The sequence below is a fragment of the Pongo abelii genome, chromosome 20 (assembly GCF_028885655.2).
Source record: "Pongo abelii isolate AG06213 chromosome 20, NHGRI_mPonAbe1-v2.0_pri, whole genome shotgun sequence".
In the NCBI taxonomy this organism is placed as follows: domain Eukaryota; kingdom Metazoa; phylum Chordata; class Mammalia; order Primates; family Hominidae; genus Pongo; species Pongo abelii.
In genome coordinates, this window is record NC_072005.2 from 12,703,981 (window position 1) to 12,722,974 (window position 18,994).

An 18,994-nucleotide genomic window follows, 5' to 3' on the forward strand; every position below is an offset into this window, starting at 1 on the left:
GCTAAAGGTGACACTGGCGTCTCACGGGCTATGAAGAGTCTTGGAATGCCTCTTAATGCCGGTAGGAGCAGAAGTGCTTTTCCTAAGGGGGCCGGGTTTTCCTAGCCGGTGTAGTGTGTCCATGGGAATCCAGGGTGTCCCATGGACCTTCAGCGCTAGGGTCCTGTAAGGACCTAGCTTGCCTAAGAGGAGGATCTGATGAAGAGTCCTATACTGTGGGGATTGGGACGTTGGGTAAATACCCTTGGAGTACCGGGGATGGGATCCAGCCTGGTTGAGAAGGATCCCTGGGTGTTCCGGAGAGAAAAGAGGGTCTGACAAGTGGGGAAGGACCCCGAGTCTTTCATGCCTTTCCCAATTCCTACCAGTTCATTCTCTGATAAGAAAACAAAGCCCAGACCAGGCGCAGTGGCTCAAGCCTGCAATCCCAGCACTTTGGGAAGGCCAGGCTGGTGGATCACTTGGGCCTGGGAGTTTGAGACCAGCCTGGACAACATGGGTTGTTTTGTAGAGACGGGTTTGAAAACACAAGATTTGTAATTTTACACAAAATGTAAAAATACAAAAATTAGCTGGGCATGGTGGCATATGCCTGTAATCCCAACTACTTGGGAGACTGAGGCAGGAGAATCACTTGAACCTGGGAGGCGGAGGTTGCAGTGAGCCGAGATCAAGATCATGCCATTGCACTCCAGCCTGGGCAACAAGAGCGAAACTCTGTCTCAAAAAAAAACAAAAATTAACTGGGCATGGTAGCACGCATTTGTGGTCCCAGTTACGTGGCAGGCTGAGGTGGGAGGATTGCTTGAGCCCAGGAGTTTGAGGCTGCAGTGAGCATAGATTGTGCCACTGCACTCAGCCTGCATGACAGATCACGACCGTTTTTTTTCTTAAAAAGGAAAAAAAAAAGGAAACCAAAGCCCAGATTATCTAGATCAGCAGGGCTATCTGGTGAGTTGCCAGAGGGCAGAAGTCACTGTCTTGTCCCTAGCACCTGACTGAAGAGACAAGGTTTATGAAGTAAGCAAGTGAACAGCCAGAAGCCTCCAGACTGGGGCCCCACACCAGGCCTATGGGGCTAGAACCCTTCCCGCCAGGTAGGAGGAACACCCCAATGAACAGAAGAGGCTGACAGCCAGAGTGAAAAACTTTATTATTAACAGGTTTCAATGAGAAAGCAAATGAATACTCTTAGAAACATGGACAGCATCTCCCCCAGCAGCAGGCAGGGGAAGGGAGGCAGGAGGGGTAGGCCTAGGGTGTTCCCTAGGAAAGGGCCAGGTTCCCTCCATCCAGCTGGGGGCATTGAGACGGCCTCATTCAGGGAAGTCCAGGATGGCAGCTGGTTGAGCAGCCAAGCCCAGGCCTAGTGGATAGACAGGGTCCAAAATGTGACCCTTCTAGGCTGATATCACCATGGGGGCGTCATGGGCTGAGGATTCTGCAGATAGGACATCACCACAGCAGAGATGGACAGCCTGAGACAGGAGAGAGGTGTCAGTCTAGGATGGGCAGGCTGGGCTCCCCCCACCCATTACTCAAGAGTCACTCGTTCTGTAGGCCAAGTCTCACATGAAGCTACTCATCATTTGCTTCGTGTCCTCCGAGCTCCGAGAGTTGGCAAAGCTGATGAAGGAGCAGTAGACAGCGACCCAAGCACACCACTTCAGCTGGGGAAAGGTAGGTGGGTGGGCAGGTCAGTGAAAGGCACAACAATGAGTCCCCAAAGCCACCTTTCCAGACACCAGTTCATGCCCACTGATTCCATCTGATGCAGCTGGGACCTTGCATCCCCCCCCCTCCCCCCCCGGGAACTCCTCAGTCCCACCTGCTCATGGCATACTCCAGATACATGGTTTCTAGTCCTACTGTCTGGCCTGCGTCTCTCAGGGCCAAGAGAGACTCTGACATCCCACATGCTTAAGACCTTGCCCTTTTTCCACAAGTCCTCTCCAAGTTGCTTCAAAGCCTGGCCCCACCCGCAGACCAACCTGCCACATCCCCACCCTAACTCGAATCCTTGACTTCACCAAAGACTGGGGCTTTCTTGGCCCAGCGTCATCGCAGCCCCACTCCCTGCCGATCTCAGGTCCTGCCCCATCAGCAATGACAAGACGCCCCGCTTCATTCCAAACCCGCCCCCGGGCCTCGTTCTCAGGTCCAACTACACCCATAGAAGCTCAACCCCGCCCACCTTAAGCATGAGGCCGCACATGCTGAAGATCATGCCCAGCAGGTTCATGTAGTCCGGCGTCGGGTCGTCCAAGGCCGGGTTACATTCGCTCGGCGGGGGCTTGTACCTGCGACAGGCTCGAGGGTCAGGGGCGCTCAGGTCCTGCCCCCAGGATAGACAGGCGCTTCCCAGGGCCCCGATCCACACCCACAACCCGAACCCGTGGCCACGACCCTGGGGTCCTCACCTCAGCACTTTGTTCGGCCTCCGTGGGTCAGACATATTGTTAGTGGACATAGCTAGTCGAAGGCCAGATCACGCCTCTTCCGCTGCAGAAATCGCAGCTTCCGGCGTGCAAGCTGAGGGCGGATTTTAGAGTAACACCCGAGGCCCTCGCATTTCCGTTCCTCATGACAGAGGCTTGGACTCCCCCTACTCAGGGAACGGAGATTTAGGAGAAGCCAGAAGTCTTCCTTTCAAAGGGAAAATGCGGAAAAGAACCTGAAAGCGGGCTTCAATAGTTCCAACCCGATCACCGAAATGCCAAAATGATGAACCCGGAAGTGATAAACAGGAAGTAGGCCAGGAAGAACAATAATAAGGTTACACCCAAGTGTGTGTTTCGAAGGCGCGGAATTTTCCGTACAGACCGATTTAAGGCTGCAAGGAAGGAGTCCTGGGAGCATGGCTTTCCCTGAGCCAAAGCCGCGGCCTCCGGAGCTGCCGCAGAAACGTTTGAAGACGCTGGACTGCGCGCAGGGGGCGGTGCGAGCCGTACGATTTAATGGTGAGCGCCTTTGTCTTCATTCCGGGTCCTCCTTCCGCCGCCTGAGATCAGCGGCCCACTAACCCCCGCCTGGTGTTCCCCAGTGGATGGCAATTACTGCCTGACGTGCGGCAGTGACAAGACCCTGAAACTGTGGAACCCGCTTCGGGGGACGCTGCTGCGGACGTACAGCGGCCACGGCTACGAGGTGCTGGATGCGGCCGGGTGAGCCGGGAACCAGGCTGGGATGGGAGCGCTGAGGCTGGGATCCGAGGTCGATGCTGATCTTCCTCCTCCTGTACTCCAGCTCCTTTGACAACAGCAATCTCTGCTCCGGCGGCGGGGACAAGGCGGTGGTTCTGTGGGATGTGGCATCAGGGCAGGTCGTGCGCAAATTCCGGGGCCACGCAGGGGTGAGTGAAAGCCTGGAGACCCTCATTCGAGCGGAGGGGACCCGTATTAGCGCATAGGTGGTGACAAGGCCACCCCCATTACACCGTAAGGATCCCTTCCCCAGATGACGATCCCCTGCTCTGCATGCCAGGCTAGGCAGTCACCAACCCCTGTCCTTGCTGTTCCCCCAAAACCTTTCACCTTCCCTTCTCCTAGCCTTTGCCCTTGCTTTAACCGACACTGGGAACCCTGCCTTTATCCCAATCCTCCAAAGTCCAGCCTCCTCTGAGTGGCAATAACTTTCTCAGAAGGTGAGCACGGTGCAGTTTAATGAAGAGGCCACAGTTATCCTGTCCGGTAAGTCTGGGGCGTAAGCACGGGGGCCCAGGGTGCTGCCCCCCACTCCAAACCTGACCTCACCATCATGCTGGCCTCACAGGCTCTATTGATTCCAGTATCCGCTGTTGGGATTGCCGCTCACGGAGGCCTGAGCCAGTGCAGACGCTGGATGAGGCCAGAGATGGCGTGTCCAGTGTGAAGGTGTCAGACCACGAGGTCCTGGCAGGGTGAGTGGAGCCAGGACCTGGTCTCACCCCAGGTGCTACTGGGAATCATAGCTGCCCCCATGTTCAGATTAAAACCTACTCTCAGCTGGGCACAGTAGCACACAGCTGTAGTCCCAGCTACTTGGGAGGCTGAGGTGGAAGGATCACTTGAGTCCAAGAGTTCGAGGCACCACTGCACTCCATGCTGGGTGAAAGTAAGACTGTCTAAAAAATAATAATAATAATCTGGCCGGGCACGGTGGCTCACACCTGTAATCCCAGCACTTTGGGAGGCCGAGGTGGGCAGATCACTTGAGGTCAGGAGTTTGAGATCAGCCTGGCCAACATGGTGAAACCCCGTCCCTACTAAAAATGCAAAAATTAGCCGGGTGTGGTGACGAGAGCCTGTAATCCCAGCTACTCAGGAGGCGAAGGCAGGAGAATCGCCTGAACCCGGGAGTTGGAGGTTGCAGTGAGCCGAGATTGTGCCACTGCACTCCAGCCTGGGCGACAAAGTGAGACTCCATCTCAAAAAAAAAGATAAAGTAAAATAATTTTTAAAAATAAATAAAAATAGGCAGGGTGCTGTGGCTCACGCCTGTAATCCCAGCACTTTGGGAGGCAGAGGCGGGCGGATCATGAGGTCAGGAGATCGAGACCATTCTGGCTAACACGGTGAAACCCCGTGTCTACTAAAAATACAAAAAATTAGCCGGGCATCGTGGCAGGCGCCTGTAGTCCCAGCTACTCAGGAGGCTGAGGCAGAATGGAGTGAACCCGGGAGGCAGAGCTTGCTGTGAGCTGAGATCGTGCCACTACACTCCAGCCTGGCGATAGAGCAAGACTCCGTCTCAAAATAAGTAAATAAATAAAATAAATAAATAAATAATACATAAAAATAATCATAAGGAAGAATTTTTTTTTTTTTTTGAGACGCAGTCTGGCTCTGTCGCCAGGCTGGAGTGCAGTGACGAGATCTTGGCTCACTGCAACCTCCAACTTCTGGGTTCAGGCGATTTTCCTGCCTCAGCCTCCCAAGTAGCTGGGACTACAGGCAGACGCCATCACGCCCGGCTAATTTTTGTATTTTTAGTAGAGACGGGGTTTCACCATGTTGGCCAGGAGGGTCTCCATCTCTTGACCTCGTGATCCGCCTGCCTTGGCCTCCCAAAGTGCTGGAATCACAAGCATGAGCCACCGCGCCCGGCCGAAAAAATATATTTTCTATTCATTAAGTGCAAGTGAAGAGATCATCATAAAGATCTTCACGTTGAGAAGGCAGAGGAGGAGGAAGAGGAGGGATTGATCTTGGTGTCTCAAGGCTGATAGAGGCAGAAGAAAATCCACATATAAGTGGACGAGTTCAGTTCAAACTGCGTTGTCAGGGTTTTCAGTTCAAACCGCGTTTTCAAAGTACAGGGTCAACTGTACTTTGAAAAGTGCTCCCTCTGGTGGCTGTGGGGGTGCAGGGAGACCAGAACAGTCTAGATGCTGGTGCTGGGTAGTGGGGAAAGTGGTGGGACTGAGTACTGAGGAGGAGGAGCTGGAGAATGCAGGAAAAGGGGGAATTGGGCCAGGTGGGGTGGCTCACACCTGTAATCCCAGCACTTTGGGAGGCTGAGGTGGGCGGATCACCTGAGGTCGGGAGTTCGAGACCAGCCTGACCAACATGGAGAAACCCCGTCCCTACTAAAAATACAAAATTAGCTGGGCGTGGTGGCGCATGCCTGTAATCCCATCTACTCAGGAGGCTGAGGCAGGAGAATCGCTTGAACCCGGGAGGCGGAGGTTGCGGTGAGCCAAGATTATGCCATTGCACTCCAGCCTGGGCAACGAGCAAAACTCTCTCAAAAAAAAAAAAAGAAAAGGGGGAACTGGAAGGACTCCAAGGGTTTGGAAAGAGGGTGTGGGTCTTGGAAACGATGGAGTAGGACGTAATTGGCCCTGGGCCTGAGTCTGAAGGCCAGAGCTTCAGAATTCCACTCCTGTGCACTGGAAGAGCAGGCCCAGTGGGCTGGGAAGGCACAGGGCTGCCTGGAGCCATGTGAGTCTAATCAAGGTTCCCGCTAGATCTACCCTCTCCTGCAGCTCCGTGGATGGCCGTGTGAGACGCTATGACCTGAGGATGGGGCAGCTCTTCTCAGACTACGTGGGCAGTGAGTGTGGCCGGGGATGTGGGACAGGCAGGAAAGATGGGGGGCCAACTAGGGGCACCCCACCCTCACTCACCTACCCGCCCCTCCCCCAAGGCCCCATCACCTGCACCTGCTTTAGCCGGGATGGGCAGTGCACCCTGGTGTCCAGCCTGGACTCCACATTGCGGCTCCTGGACAAAGACACAGGGGAGCTGCTGGGCGAGTGAGTCCTTGTGGTCGTGGGGATCCCCTTCCCTCCTCTTCCACCCCTGGAGAGGACCAAGCCCCCTGATCCTGTCTGCCCTTAGGTACAAAGGCCATAAGAACCAGGAATACAAGCTGGACTGCTGCCTGAGTGAGCGTGACACACATGTGGTCAGCTGCTCTGAGGACGGGAAGGTGTTCTTCTGGGACCTGGTGGAGGTGAGGTGCCCCCAGCCCTACTTCATACCTAGGTGCCTGCCCCATCTCAGCCCTGTCCTTACCTTAGTCACTCCAGGGCCTGAAGGCTAGGATCTTTTTTTTTTTTTGAGACAAGTCTTGCTCTGTCGCCCAGGCTAGAGTGCAGTGGCGCAATCCTGGCTCACTGTAAACTCCGCCTCCCAAGTTCAAGTGATTCTCCTGCCTCAGCCTCCTGAGTAGTTGAGATTATAGGTGCGTGCCACCACGCCCAGCTAATTTTTGTATTTTTAGTAGAGACAGGGTTTCGCTATATTGGTCAGGCTGGTCTTGAACTTCTGACCTCATGATCCACCCACCTCGGCCTTCCCAAGTGCTGGGATTACAGGCATGAGCCACCACACCCGGCCCTTTTTTCTTTTTTTGAGATAGAGTCTCGCGCTATTGCCCAGGCAAATGCGGTGGCGCCATCTCAGCTCACTGCAACCTCTGCCCCCCCAAGGTTCAGGTGATTCTCATGTCTCAGCCTCCTGAGTAGCTGGGATTACAGGCCCCTACCACCACACCTGGCTAATTTTTGTATTTTTAGTAGAGACGGGGTTTCACCACATTGGCCAGGCTGGTCTCAAACTCCTGACCTCAAGTGATTCACCCGCCTCGGCCTCCCAAAGTGCTGGGATTACAGGTGTGAGACACCGTGCCCAGCTTGGGCTAGAAAGATGATGAGGCAGGAAGGGCATTCCAGGCAAAGGGAACAGCATATGTCAAGGTGTAGAGATGTGGCCTGCGCATGCATCAGTCAGGAAACAAAGGCTTCAGGGTGGTGGCAGGTGCGGCAAGATCCGGGGTCAGGCTGGGCCACAGATGCCAGGCCGAGCAACTGGCACTGACCCCTGGGCAAGGGGGAGCCGACGGCCATGTCTAACCTTGGGTGAGACAGGGCTGTAGTCATTCAAGAAACTGGAGCTACATCTTAGCATCCCTGTGCATGGTTTCAAGCCCTGAGCCCTGTCCTTGACATGTCCCAGCCTGGTGGGGAGTCAGGCTAGAAATAGACCATCCTGGTGTAGTGGGGTCAGAGCTGGGGGAATCTCGGCAAAGGAGACATCAGCGCTGGGCTTGGCCAGGGGAACTAAGGCTCATAAGACGATGGAGGGAACCGGGGGGCCCTGGAGACTTGGCGGATAAACTCTTGCTTTAGGAACTAAGATAGCAAGAATGTTCCACCTATTTCTTATAGGCCCAGTAGAACAGAAGTTGCCTTGGAGGGCAGGCACATCAAGGGACATTTTCAAGGTGGAAAGAGGAACCATGGCTTGCTTGAGGAACTGTTTACATTGTGTTGTGACCAGGGGAAGTGGAGATCATTGGGGCTGCCAAATGGACAGGATGGAGCCCAGCTGGTGGCAGGGAACAGGCAAGCTGCGAGCAAAGCGTGCTCCAAGCATGGTAGTAGCAGAAAATCAGCGGTCTCTGGACATGGTCTAGAAGCAGAGCCAAGAGGAATGACTGACAGAGGAACGTGTGGTACAAGAAAAAGACTCCTGGCCAGGCGCGGTGGCTCACACCTATAATCCCAGCACTTTGGGAGGCTGAGGGGGGTGGATCACGAGGTCAGGAGATAGAGATCATCCTGGCCAACATGGTGAAACCCCGTCTGTACTAAAAATACAAAAATTAGTTGGGCGTGGTGGTGTGTGCCTGTAATCCCAGCTACTCGGGAGGCTGAGGCAGGAGAATCCCTTGAACTAGGGAGACGGAGGTTGCAGTGAGCCAAGATCGCACCACTGCACTCCAGCCTGTCAACAGAGCGAACCTCCATCTCAAAAAAAAAAAAAAAAAGAAAAAGACTCCCAAAGCCAGGCGTGGTGGCTCACACCTGTAGTCCTAGCACTTTGGGAGGCCAAGGCAGGAGGATCACTTGAGGCCAGGAGTTCAAGACCAGCCTGGGCAACATGGTAAGACCCCATTTCTGCTTTTTTAAAAAATAAAAAATCAATAAAAGGCTCCCAAGACTTGCGGCCTGAACACCTGGTAGGACAGAGCTACTGAGGGGCTCAGTCTGAGGTAGATTAATTTTGCAGTGTCCAGGAGGCAATTAGAGGCAGGTGGCTGAAGGTCAGGGGAGAGGTGACTGAAGGCTTCAGGCAGGACTGAGATGGGGGATGCCCAGGGACCTCAGGAACCAGGGACAGCCCAGCCACAGATAACCACTCCCTACCCCTCGCTCCACAGGGTGCGCTGGCTCTGGCCCTGCCTGTGGGTTGCGGTGTGGTGCAGTCGCTGGCCTACCACCCCACAGAGCCCTGCCTGCTGACCGCCATGGGAGGCAGCGTCCAGTGCTGGCGGGAGGAGGCCTATGAGGCAGAGGATGGAGCAGGCTGAAGCCAGGGGACCCACCAACAGGACCAAGGACCCAGACACAGACACAGAAGGACTTCAGAGACCATCTTATTCTAGAGATGTAACTGACCAAAAAGTAGGGGAGGGGCTGGGTCTGCAAATTAATAAATAGAGGAGGGGGTAAGACCTTCCTGGGACCGCAGCCGCTCAGTCCTCGTTCTTCTCACGCATGAAGGCATCCATCTTCTGGGCAAAGGTTTCAGCCACCAGCAGGGGGAAGACCAGGGAGGCGTCAGCATAGACCTGGGTAGGGGGGAACCTGGGTAAGCCATGGGACCCACACCCATCGTCCCAGAGACCCTGTGCCCCACCCAGCCAGCCCTTACCTTGACAGGCTGTGCATCCACCCGGATCTTGCCCCAGGAGACAGCCTCGTCTGGTCGGGCACCTGAGTCAGAGCCATCAAACTCCTGGGCTGTGTTGATGTAGACAGCGTAGTCGGCCCCGTTCCGCTGTGGGGAGGGGGGGCACGGCGGGCCCAGTCAGCCAGTCACAGGAGACAGACACAGAGGGAGGACACTGTAGCCAAACAGGCTGAGAGGTGTGTCCCAGATGAAGGAAGCCCTTCGCAGACCCTTGCTCCCAGACAGGGCCCATGTCAATGTCTGGGGTCACTAGAGCTGCTGGGCAACGATGGCCGTGTTTCCCCAGACCCAACAGCTAGGTGTCAACAACCCTGCCCCATCTGCAAGGCAGGAGCTGCCAGCAACTCTATCTTCAGAAGCCCTCCAAATCCAACCACCGCCCGCCTCCTGATCCCTGCATGGTCACCACTGTCCTGGACTGGAGTTCTCACTCACCTGCCACCATCTGTTCACCACATGGCCACCAGGGGGAGCATGGGAACCCGAGTCAAGTCCTCTCCCACCTCCCTCAGTGCAAAGGCCAAAACCCCGCCTCAGCCCACAGGGCCCAGCAGGCTCCCTGTGGCACCTCCCTGCATCACCTCCTGGCCCTCACCACTCCACCTTCCCCTCACCAGGTACCCAGCTGTTCCTGGATTACTTCAGGCAACCCAGAACCTTTGCAATGGCTGTTCCCTCTCCTGGGAACTTTGCAATCCAGAAGCTCAATCCTAGCACAGCAGCACAAACTCCTGGCACGGGAGACAACCACATGGCTCCTGGGAGATGCCTCCCCAAACCCCTGCTCCCAGTTCAGACTTCCAGAAGCCTCCTTCCAAAACCCCTTGTTGGATAGCACCCCTTTCTCTTCTCATCCCATCATCTAGTATTCTCTGTAGCAATGACTGCTCCCTGACATGGATGTCATTTGTTTGCTATCTCCCCTACTAGAACATCAGTCCCAGGGGAGCAGGGATCCTGGCCTAGATGTCTAGTTCATGCTGTCTCCCCAGCACATGGCACAGGCCTACCACACAGCACGTCTGCACAGTGGGCCACAGCGCCACCCCCACTCACCATGAGGTTGGCATTGGCAATGTGGTGCTTGACCACGCCCCCGCCCAGAATGATCATCCCAGTGCACTTGGCAAAGATGGCCTGTGTGTTGATGAGCCTCAGGTCTGGGGGAAGAGGGCCGAGGTCAGGCCTTGGACTCAGCCGGCCCTCCTTCCCCTCTCCTCTGTGGCCCTAGCGCCTCACCCTCAACGATGTCCAGGACCAGGCCCGGGTTCTTGTAGGAATGGAAGAAGATCATGTCACCCAGCGAGCCGTCTGTAAGTGCGGGACTAAACACAGGGATGTGGTTCTGCAGAGAACATGACAGGACAGTGGATGGAGCTCAGAGCCTCGTCCCCGTGCCGGCCACATCACTATCTGACTGTGGATGGGGTGCCTAATTTCTCTAGGACTGTTTCCTCAATTATAAGCATAACAAACACCTCTCACAGATGAGGCCTATATGAGAAAACCCACAGAAAACACGATAGTGCCTGTCACATAAAGAACCAGCCTATTCTTAGCTTGCTGAGCTGTTTCTCTCTCTTTTTTTATTTTTTCCTGAGACAGAGTTTCACTCGTTGCCCAGGCTGGAGTGCAATGGCACAATCTCGGCTCACTGCGACCTCTGCCTCCTGGGTTCCAGTGATTCTCCTGCTTCAGCCTCCCGAGTAGCTAGGATTACAGGTGCGTGCCACCATGCCCAGCTAATTTTGCATTTTATTTTTTTAGTAGAGACGGGGTTTCACCATGTTGGCCAGGCTGGTCTCAAACTCCTGACTTCAGGTGATCCACCCGCCTCGGCCCCCTAAGTACTGGGATTACAAGCATGAGTCACCGTGCCCGGCCCTCTATCTCTTTTTTAAAGAGCCAGCTTGTGGCTGGGCACGGTGGCTCACGCTTGTAATCCCAGCACTTTGGGAGGCTGAGGCAGGTGGATCACCTGAGGTCAGGAGCTCGAGACCAGCCTGACCAACATGGAGAAACCCTGTCTCAACCAAAAATACAAAATTAGCCAGGGGTGGTGGCACATGCCTATAATCCCAGCTACTTGGAAACTTGAGGCTGAGGCAGGAGAATCGCTTGAACCCAGGAGGTAGAGGTTGCTGTGAGCCAAGATTGTGCCATTGGACTCCAGCACGGGCAACAAGAGCGAAACTCTGTCTCAAAAAAAAAAAAGAGCCAGCTTGTGCAACATGGTGAGTTCCCATCTCTACAAAAACAATTAGCCAGGCATGGTGGCACACACCTGTTGTCCCAGCTACTCAGCGGGCTGAGGCAGGAGAATCGATTGAGCCCAGAAGCTCAAGACGGCAGTGAGCCATTATTGTGCCACTGCACTCCAGCCTGAGCAACAGAATGAGACCATCTCGTAAAAAAGAAAGAGAAAGCAGGCTAGGTGTGGTGGCTCACACCTGTAATCCCAGCAATTTGGGAGGCCAAGGCGGGTGGATCACTTGAGGTCAGGAGTTCAAGACCAGCCTGGCCAACATGGTGAAACCCCATCTGTACAAAAATACAAAAATTAGCCAGGCATGATGGTGGGTGCCTATAGTCCCAGCTACTCAGGAGGCTGAGGTGGGAGAATCACTTGAACCCGGGAGGCAGAGGGTGCAGTGAGCTGAAATCACACCATTGCACTCCAGCCTGGGCGACAGAACAAGACTCTGTCTCAGAAAAAAAAAGAGTATGTAGCTTTTTTTTTTTTTTAGGTTCTGATTCTCTAATTAAAGGAAGTGGGTAGCTCTTATTTTATACCGTCTGGGAGTGTGGGACCCTGAGCCAGGCCCCAGGGGAGTTGCTAAGTGCTGCCTCTACTGTTCCAGAGATAGTTTGGGAGGAGCATAAAGATGCTTAGGCCCCACTAGTTATCTGTGTGACTTCAGACAAAATTATCTAGCCTGGCCGGGTGCAGTGGCTCATGCCTGTAATCCCAGCACTTTGGGAGGCCAAAGTGGGAGGACTGCCTGACGCCAGGAGATCAAGACCAGCCTGGGAAATATAGGGAGACCCCCATCTCTACAAAAAATTTTTAAAATTAGCTGGGCATGGTGGCATGTGGCATGTGCCTGTGGTCCCAGCTACTCAAGAGGCTGAGGTGGGAGGACTGCTTGGCCCCAAGAGGTTGAGGCTGCAGTGAGCTGTGATCACACCACTGCACAAGACCCTGTCTCAAAAAAAAAAAAAAATTACCACACCTATCTGTGTTTGAGTCTCCTCATCTAAGAGTGAGGATGCTGAGAATAACAGTAGTGAATCCCCAGGAGGCTGGAAAGATGAAATAAGTTAACACATGCCAAAGTCTGGCTACTTTGCTCCCGCTTAGGTCCTCACCTTCTGGGCCCAGTAATACACGGACTCTGGGTTGTTGATCTCCTTGCCCAGACGGGCGATCATCTTAGAAGGCGTCCACTTTACACCCTAGGAGAGGATGTGAGCTTCAGGCCATGCCTCCCCTAACTCCCACTGGACTGGCCCCTCCAGGTTGCCCCAGCCCCACCTCTGTGTTCTGCTCCAGCACCATCTGGTCCAGAATGGGCATCAGCCAGTCCTCAAACTTGCAGTAATTGTCATTGGGCACCAGCAGGTTTCCGATCCTGAGAACAGGAGGCATGTAGGCATCAGGCCCCAGGACCCTTGGTCCAGCTCCCCTGCCCAACACCACTCAGGGTTCTCACCTATTGATCCCGTTCTCCCGGAGCTCCTTCCCCCTGAGGCTAAACTCGCCTAAGTACGTGGGCGCCAGGCACTTGATGAGGTCTTCCTCCACGCCGCCAGCTGTGGTCACCAATACGTCCACCTGCAGCCACAAGGCAGTGAAGTTGGCCCAAGAAGGAAGCCCCTGCCCTCATTCTGGGCAGAACTTCTAACCTCATCCTTGTCCAGTGACTCTTATGAGGGAGCTCTGCTACAAAACAAAACTTGATTCTATTCCTCTGCTTATAACAGACCCCTATCTGCCCATCTCACTTAAACGATCAATAACTGCATCGTCCATTGACCCAGAGGCCAAGGCCACAGCCCCACCAGGTCCCCACCATGTTGTGCTGCACAAGGTAGCGAATGGTCTCACGGATGCCTGAACTGATGAGGTTGGATGTATATCCCAGGAAAATGGTGCAGCTGGTAAGTGGGCGGCGGCTCTGGGTCAGGTCCGCGTGCTGGTCTTCATCCTGTGACAGCGGTTCCAGCTTCTTCTCGATCTGGGAGTAAGGGCCAAGTCGAGTTAAGCACTGGCCTTAAATCCCAGACTCAGGACTCCAGGTGGACTCCAGAAACAGATTTCACCCCAGGCCCTGCACACTCAGGGATACAGGACCAGTTCTACAGGGGACCAAGGAACATCTCCTGTGTAAACTCTGCCCCTTCCCAGACCAGATCTCAGGACACGGGTTCAGGATTTGCCCCCACCCTTTTTTTTTTTTTTTTTTTTTTTTTTGACGGAGTTTCACTCTTGTTACCCAGGCTAGAGTTCAATGGCGCGATCTCGGCTCACTGCAACCTCCACCTCCCGGGTTCAAGCGATTCTCCTGCCTCAGCCTCCCGAGTAGCTGAGACTACAGGCGCACACCACCATGCCCGGCTAATTTTTTGCATTTTAGTAGAGACGGGGTTTCTCCATGTTGGTCAGGCTGGTCTCGAACTCCCGACCTCAAGTGATCCGCCCACCTCGGCCTCCCAAAATGCTGAGATTACAGGCATGAGCCACCATGCCTGGCCTTTTTTTTTTTTTTTTTGAGACAGAGTATCGCTCTGTCACCAGGCTGGAGTGCAGTGGCGCGATCTCGGCTCACTGCAACCTCCACCTCGCGGATTCAAGCGATTCTCCTGCCTCAGCCTCCCGAGTAGCTGGGACTACAGGCGCGCACCACCATGCCCGGCTAATTTTTTGCATTTTAGTAGAGACAGGGTTTCACCATGTTGGCCAGGCTTGTCTCGAACTCCTCATCTCATGATCCACCCGCCTCGGCTTCCTAAAATGCTGGGATTATAGGCATGCGCCACCGCGCCCACCCAGCCTTTTAGGAATCAGAGAGCATCTCCTTTCAGATCCGGTCCCTTCCCCGCTGGGAAAAGCAAATCTAAATTCAAGAACTGCCCAAACTTAGGCTCCTCCTCCCATATCCTCCCTTAACTTGTCTTGCCCCAGGCTCCGCCCATTCCAGAAAGCTTTCAATTTACCTAGAACCCACCCCCACACCGAGAATCTGTCCTTGCCTCCTCAGGTTACCGTACTAGCATGTAACCACTAGAGTGCAAAATCCCCTTCCCAGGACAGAAACTCCTGCCCAGAATAGGTCCCGCCTTCCTCCAACTATTGGGGCGCTCAAATAAAAGGCATATCCCCTCCACTGGAAACGCTGGCCCCGTCTAGTACCGCGCGGGCTCTACAAGCCACGCCCCTCCGCGTCCCTAGAAGTCCCGCCCCCGTCCTCACCATGGCATTGACTTGCTGTACAGCGCGCCCGAAGTTGGTTGCCTGGAAGCCGGTGGTGCCGAAGGCCTCCAGCAGTGCGCGGTAATTCACACCGCGGTTGAAGTCGTAGCCCCGGACCTGGGTGCTTTCGGGCGGCAACGTCGAGCTGTGCTTTAGCACGGCGGCCAGCGCCGCCGCTGGCGCCTCCCGTTCCAGGGAACCTTCCATGCGCCCGTAGCCGGCTCTCGAGTCAGAGCTGCCCCTAGGCCGGGCTTACGGCGGCCCAGAAACGCGTTAAACCCCGACGCGCGCGTCTCTGCAAGAGCACAGGAAGTAGGTAAAGTGCTTTGGGATAAATAACGGAAGTTGGTTTATCACGTGACCATTTTTAGGCCCTGTAAACCAGGTTGCCGCCATTTTTGTGCGTGTGTTCCGTAATACGGAAGCCGCGAGGAGCCTTTAGGCCTTTTTTTTTTTGAGACGGAGTCTCGCTGTGTCACCCAGGCTGGAGTGCAGTGGCGCCATCTCGGCTCACTGCCAGCTCCGCCTTCCGGGTTCACGCCGTTCTCCTGCCTCAGCCTCTCGAGTAGCTGGGACTACAGGCGCCCGCCACCGCGCCCAGCTAATTTTTTTGTATTTTTAGTAGAGACGGGGTTTCACCTGGTCTTGGTCTCCTGACCTCGTGATTCGCCCGCCTCGGCCTCCCAAAGTGCTGGGATTACAGGCGTGAGCCACCGCGCCCGGCGCCTTTAGGCCTTTTCTTCCTTCCTTTCTTTTTTTTTTTTTTCCTGATACAGGGTTTCGCTCTTGTTGCCCAGGCTGGAGTGCAATTGCCCGATCTCAGCTCACCGCAACCTCCACATTCCGGGTTCAAGCGATTCTCCTGCCTCAGCCTCCCGAGTAGCTGGGACTACTGGCATGCACCACCACGCCCGGCTAATTTTGTATTTTTAGTAGAGGCGGGGTTTCTCCTTGTTAGTCAGGCTGGTCTCGAACTTCCGACCTCAGGTTTTCTGCCCGCCTCAGCCTCCCAAAGTGCTAGGATTACAGGCGTGAGCCACTGCACCTGGACTTTACTCCTTTTCATGTGTTCTCGACTTCCATGAATGAAGATTCTTTTTTATTTTTATTTATTTAATTTATTTTTGAGACAGAGTTACACTCTTGTTGCGCAGGCTGGAGTGCGGTGGTGCAATCTCGACTCACTGCAACCTCTGCCCCCCTGGTTCAAGCGATTCTCCTGCCTCAGACTCCCGAATTGCTGAGATTACAGCCACCCACCACCACGCCTGGCTAATTTTTGTATTTTTAGTAGGGACGGCATTTCACCATGTTGGCGAGGCTGGTTCTGACCTCAGGTGACCGCCCGCCTCGGCTTTCCAAAGTGCTGGGATTACAGGCGTGAGCCACCGCCCCCAACCAAGATTCCTATTTTATTGCCACCTACTGGAGACCCACTGCTTTGCCCGGCGCTCGCCCATTCGTTTCTGTTCTGTCCCCTCAGGAGGAGAGGATGGTTTTGTTGTTGTTGTTGTTGCTGTTTTTTGTTTGTTTTTTTGAGATAAGAGTCTTACGCTGTCGCCCAGGCTGGAGTGCAGTGGCACGATCTCGGCTCACTGCAACCTCCGCCTCCCGGGTTCACGCCATTCTCCTGCCTCAGCCTCCCGAGTAACTGGGACTACAGGCGCCGGCCACCAGGCCCGGCTAATTTTTTGTATTTTTAGTAGAGACGGGGTTTCACCGTGTTAGCCAGGCTAGTCTCGATCTCCTGACCTCGTGATCCGCCTGCCTCGGCCTCCCAAAGTGCTGGGATTACAGGCATGAGCCACCGCGCCCGGCCTGCTGTCATTTTTTGATAGGGTCTCACTCTGTCGCCAGGCTGGAGTGCTGTGGCGCAATCTCGGCCCACTGCAACCTCTGACTCCCAGACTCAGGTCATCCTCCCACCCCAGCATCCCGACTAGCTGGGACTACAGGTGTGCACCACCGTGCCCAGCTAATTTTTTTATGCAGGTAACTTTTTTTTTTTTTTCTTTTTTTGAGACGGAGTCTTGCTCTGTCGGCCAGGCTGGAGTGCAGTGGCGCAATCTCGGCTCACTGCAAGCTCCGCCTCCCAGGTTCAGCTATTCTCCTGCCTCAGCCTCCCGAGTAGCTGGGACTACAGGCGCCTGCCACCACGCCCAGCTAATTTTTTCTGTTTTTAGTAGAGATGGGGTTTCACCGTGTTAGCTAGGATGGTCTCGATCTCCTGACCTCGTGATCCGCCCGCCTCGGCCTCCCAAAGTGCCGAGATTACAGGCGTGACCCACCGCGCCCGGCCAAGGGTCACTTCTTAAGCGTCACCCATGGACAGGATTTCGGTCCAGGCAGAGTTAGACAGAGTTTCATCCTTCCCCAGCCACTTTTGTCTAATGGGATAGTGAGCCCGGTTCGTGCCCTCACAAGTCTCCAAAGCCTTCACATGCTGCATAACGCTCTGTTCTTCCTTCCCTTATAGCTGCAGCTGTCACCTCCACCTCCTCTGGGAAGCCTTCCCTGAACTTCCACTGGGTCAGTGGCCTCTTCTGGGACCCAGGGCTGACGTCTCTTTCCCTCCAGCAAGAATGTGAGACCCTCGGTGTCATCTGTATCTCAAACACACCCTCCTAACAGTGCATAGGGCCAACAGGATTATTCACTCACTCTACAATTCATGTAGTCTATTCTCTATGGTGGGCTCCGTGCTAGGCACTAAGGATTTAGTGGTGAACAAGACCAAGATGTGGACCCTGCCCTGCTGGAGCCCACAATCTGATTGGGAAGATAGAAAGTTAACAACAATGGTGAGTACTATCAGGGTTTTTTTTTTTTTTTTTTTTTTTTTGGAGACGGAGTTTTGCTCTTGTTGCCCAGGCTGGAGTGCAATGGCGCAATCTCAACTCACCACAACCTCTGCCTCCCGGTTTCAAGCGATTCTCCTGCCTCAGCCTCCCGAGTAGCAGGGATTACAGACATGAGCCATCACGCCCGGCTAATTCTTGTATTTTTAGTAGAGATGGGGTTTCACTATGTTGGTCAGGCTGGTCTCGAACTCCTGACCTCAGGTGATCTGCCTGCCTCGGCCTCCCAAAGTGCTGGGATTACAGGTGTGAGACACCGTGCCCAGCACAATCAGGATTTAAACAGGATGATTTGAGTCTTTTGGTGGAGGAGTTCGGGATTTTAGTTGGAGGGATGGGTGAAGGACGCCAAGGAGGTGAGATTTGAGCCAAAGCCAGAAGGCTGAGAAAATCCCCGTATGTAAAGATGCAGGGAGGCCATTCCCTGCACATGGGAAGACAGAACAGCAAAAGCCGTGAGGCCGGAATGAGCCTACCTTGTTGGAGGAGACAGACATCCTCCTTGACATCCTCACTTGGACCTCAAAGTTGCCCCCTCAGTTCCCTCTCCACCTATCCCTGATCTTTCTGCATCTCAGCAAATGGCCCCACCCTCCACTCATCCACTAGACTGAAAAATAGGGATTGGGGCTGGGCGCGGTGGCTCACACCTGTAATCCCAGCACTTTGGGATGCCAAGGAGGGCGGATCACCTGAGGTTAGGAGTTAGAGACCAGCCTGGCCAACATGGCGAAACCCCGTCTCTACTAAAAAATACAAAAATTAGCCGGTTGTGGTGGCGCACACCCGTAATCCCAGCTACTCAGGAGGCTGAGGCAGGAGAATCACTTGAACCCGGGAGGTGGAGGTTGCAGTGAGCCGAGATGGTGCCACTGCACTCCAGCCTGGGCGACAGAGCAAAACTCCGTCTCAAAAATAAATAAATAAAAATTAAAAATGAGGAGTGGAGCTTGCTGTCTCCCCTTTTCTCACACCCCAACATCCATCCTTCTCAGCATGTCTGCCAACCTCTACCTATAAAGTAGGTCCGAAATCCAGGTATTTTCTTTATCCCCATAGCCTACAAGCTGGCTTTGGTCTCCTCCAACCCATCTTCCACCTAACAGCTAAAATCAGAGAGCTTTTTTTTTTTTTTTTTTTTTTGGAGACGGAGTCTTGCTCTGTCGCCCAGGCTGGAGTGCAGTGGCGTGATCTCGGCTCACTGCAACCTCTGCCTTCCAGGTTCACGCCATTCTCCTGCCTCAGCTTCCCAAGTAGCTGGGACTACAAGCGCCCGCCACACGCCCAGCTAATTTTTTGTATTTTTAGTAGAGACGGGGTTTCACCATGTTAGCCAGGATGGTCTCGATCTCCTGACCTCGTGATCTGCCCGCCTCAGCCTCCCAAAGTGCTGGGATTACAGGCATGAGCCACCGCACCCGGCCCCTGAGCTTTTTTTTTTTTTGATGCAGGGTCTCACTCTGTCACCAGGGCTGGAGTGCAGT

The 18,994-nt window shown here is 54.3% G+C and overlaps 3 protein-coding genes across 8 annotated transcripts; 1 reads left to right on the forward strand and 2 right to left on the reverse strand.

Annotated features, from left to right (window-relative positions):
• Window positions 1–1,134: 1,134 nt before the first annotated feature.
• WDR83OS (WD repeat domain 83 opposite strand) lies at window positions 1,135–2,636 on the reverse strand. Its single transcript, XM_009252840.4, has 4 exons — window positions 2,421–2,636; window positions 2,195–2,300; window positions 1,573–1,670; window positions 1,135–1,478 (listed from the first exon to the last, which is right to left on the reverse strand). Exons 1-4 carry the CDS (start codon window positions 2,468–2,470, stop codon window positions 1,412–1,414), a joined length of 321 nt encoding a protein of 106 aa, XP_009251115.1. The 5' UTR covers window positions 2,471–2,636; the 3' UTR covers window positions 1,135–1,411.
• Window positions 2,637–2,835: 199 nt separating this feature from the next.
• On the forward strand, window positions 2,836–8,956 carry WDR83 (WD repeat domain 83). 3 transcript variants are annotated; one of them, XM_002828729.5, is made up of 9 exons: window positions 2,836–2,960; window positions 3,044–3,164; window positions 3,247–3,352; window positions 3,641–3,689; window positions 3,772–3,898; window positions 5,966–6,033; window positions 6,127–6,235; window positions 6,321–6,435; window positions 8,647–8,956. In XM_002828729.5, the coding sequence occupies exons 1-9, from the start codon at window positions 2,858–2,860 to the stop codon at window positions 8,794–8,796; spliced, it is 948 nt and encodes a 315-aa protein (XP_002828775.2). In that variant the 5' UTR covers window positions 2,836–2,857; the 3' UTR covers window positions 8,797–8,956. The 3 variants fall into 3 exon arrangements, with proteins under 3 accessions (XP_002828775.2, XP_024093317.1, XP_024093318.1); XM_024237549.3 differs by having other exon boundaries at window positions 8,714–8,956; XM_024237550.3 differs by lacking the exon at window positions 8,647–8,956 and adding an exon at window positions 7,652–8,283.
• DHPS (deoxyhypusine synthase) lies at window positions 8,847–15,062 on the reverse strand. Of its 4 annotated transcripts, none has more exons than XM_002828726.6 (9): window positions 14,653–15,062; window positions 13,253–13,417; window positions 12,893–13,014; window positions 12,715–12,811; window positions 12,549–12,635; window positions 10,419–10,524; window positions 10,236–10,339; window positions 9,141–9,266; window positions 8,847–9,057 (listed from the first exon to the last, which is right to left on the reverse strand). In XM_002828726.6, exons 1-9 carry the CDS (start codon window positions 14,857–14,859, stop codon window positions 8,962–8,964), a joined length of 1,110 nt encoding a protein of 369 aa, XP_002828772.1. In that variant the 5' UTR covers window positions 14,860–15,062; the 3' UTR covers window positions 8,847–8,961. The 4 variants fall into 4 exon arrangements, with proteins under 4 accessions (XP_002828772.1, XP_054395801.1, XP_054395798.1 ...); XM_054539826.2 differs by having other exon boundaries at window positions 9,141–9,202; window positions 14,653–14,973; XM_054539823.2 differs by lacking the exons at window positions 10,236–10,339; window positions 10,419–10,524 and having other exon boundaries at window positions 14,653–14,980.
• Window positions 15,063–18,994: the final 3,932 nt, after the last annotated feature.

What these genes read in the sequence shown, in the direction of transcription:
- WDR83OS (XM_009252840.4), bottom strand. Translation starts at nt 2,470, where the DNA reads ATGTCCACTAACAATATGTCTGACCCACGGAGGCCGAACAAAGTGCTG. An exon ending in AGGCCGAACAAAGTGCTGAG is followed by an intron (nt 2,301 to 2,420) that starts GTGAGGACCCCA and finishes AGCCTGTCGCAG; the next exon opens with GTACAAGCCCCCGCCGAGCG. An exon ending in TGTGCGGCCTCATGCTTAAG is followed by an intron (nt 1,671 to 2,194) that starts GTGGGCGGGGTT and finishes ACCTTTCCCCAG; the next exon opens with CTGAAGTGGTGTGCTTGGGT.
- WDR83 (XM_002828729.5), top strand. Translation starts at nt 2,858, where the DNA reads ATGGCTTTCCCTGAGCCAAAGCCGCGGCCTCCGGAGCTGCCGCAGAAA. An exon ending in GAGGTGCTGGATGCGGCCGG is followed by an intron (nt 3,165 to 3,246) that starts GTGAGCCGGGAA and finishes CCTGTACTCCAG; the next exon opens with CTCCTTTGACAACAGCAATC. An exon ending in GGCCACAGTTATCCTGTCCG is followed by an intron (nt 3,690 to 3,771) that starts GTAAGTCTGGGG and finishes CTGGCCTCACAG; the next exon opens with GCTCTATTGATTCCAGTATC.
- DHPS (XM_002828726.6), bottom strand. Translation starts at nt 14,859, where the DNA reads ATGGAAGGTTCCCTGGAACGGGAGGCGCCAGCGGCGGCGCTGGCCGCC. An exon ending in ACCTTGTGCAGCACAACATG is followed by an intron (nt 13,015 to 13,252) that starts GTGGGGACCTGG and finishes TTGTGGCTGCAG; the next exon opens with GTGGACGTATTGGTGACCAC. An exon ending in TGCTGGAGCAGAACACAGAG is followed by an intron (nt 12,636 to 12,714) that starts GTGGGGCTGGGG and finishes ATCCTCTCCTAG; the next exon opens with GGTGTAAAGTGGACGCCTTC.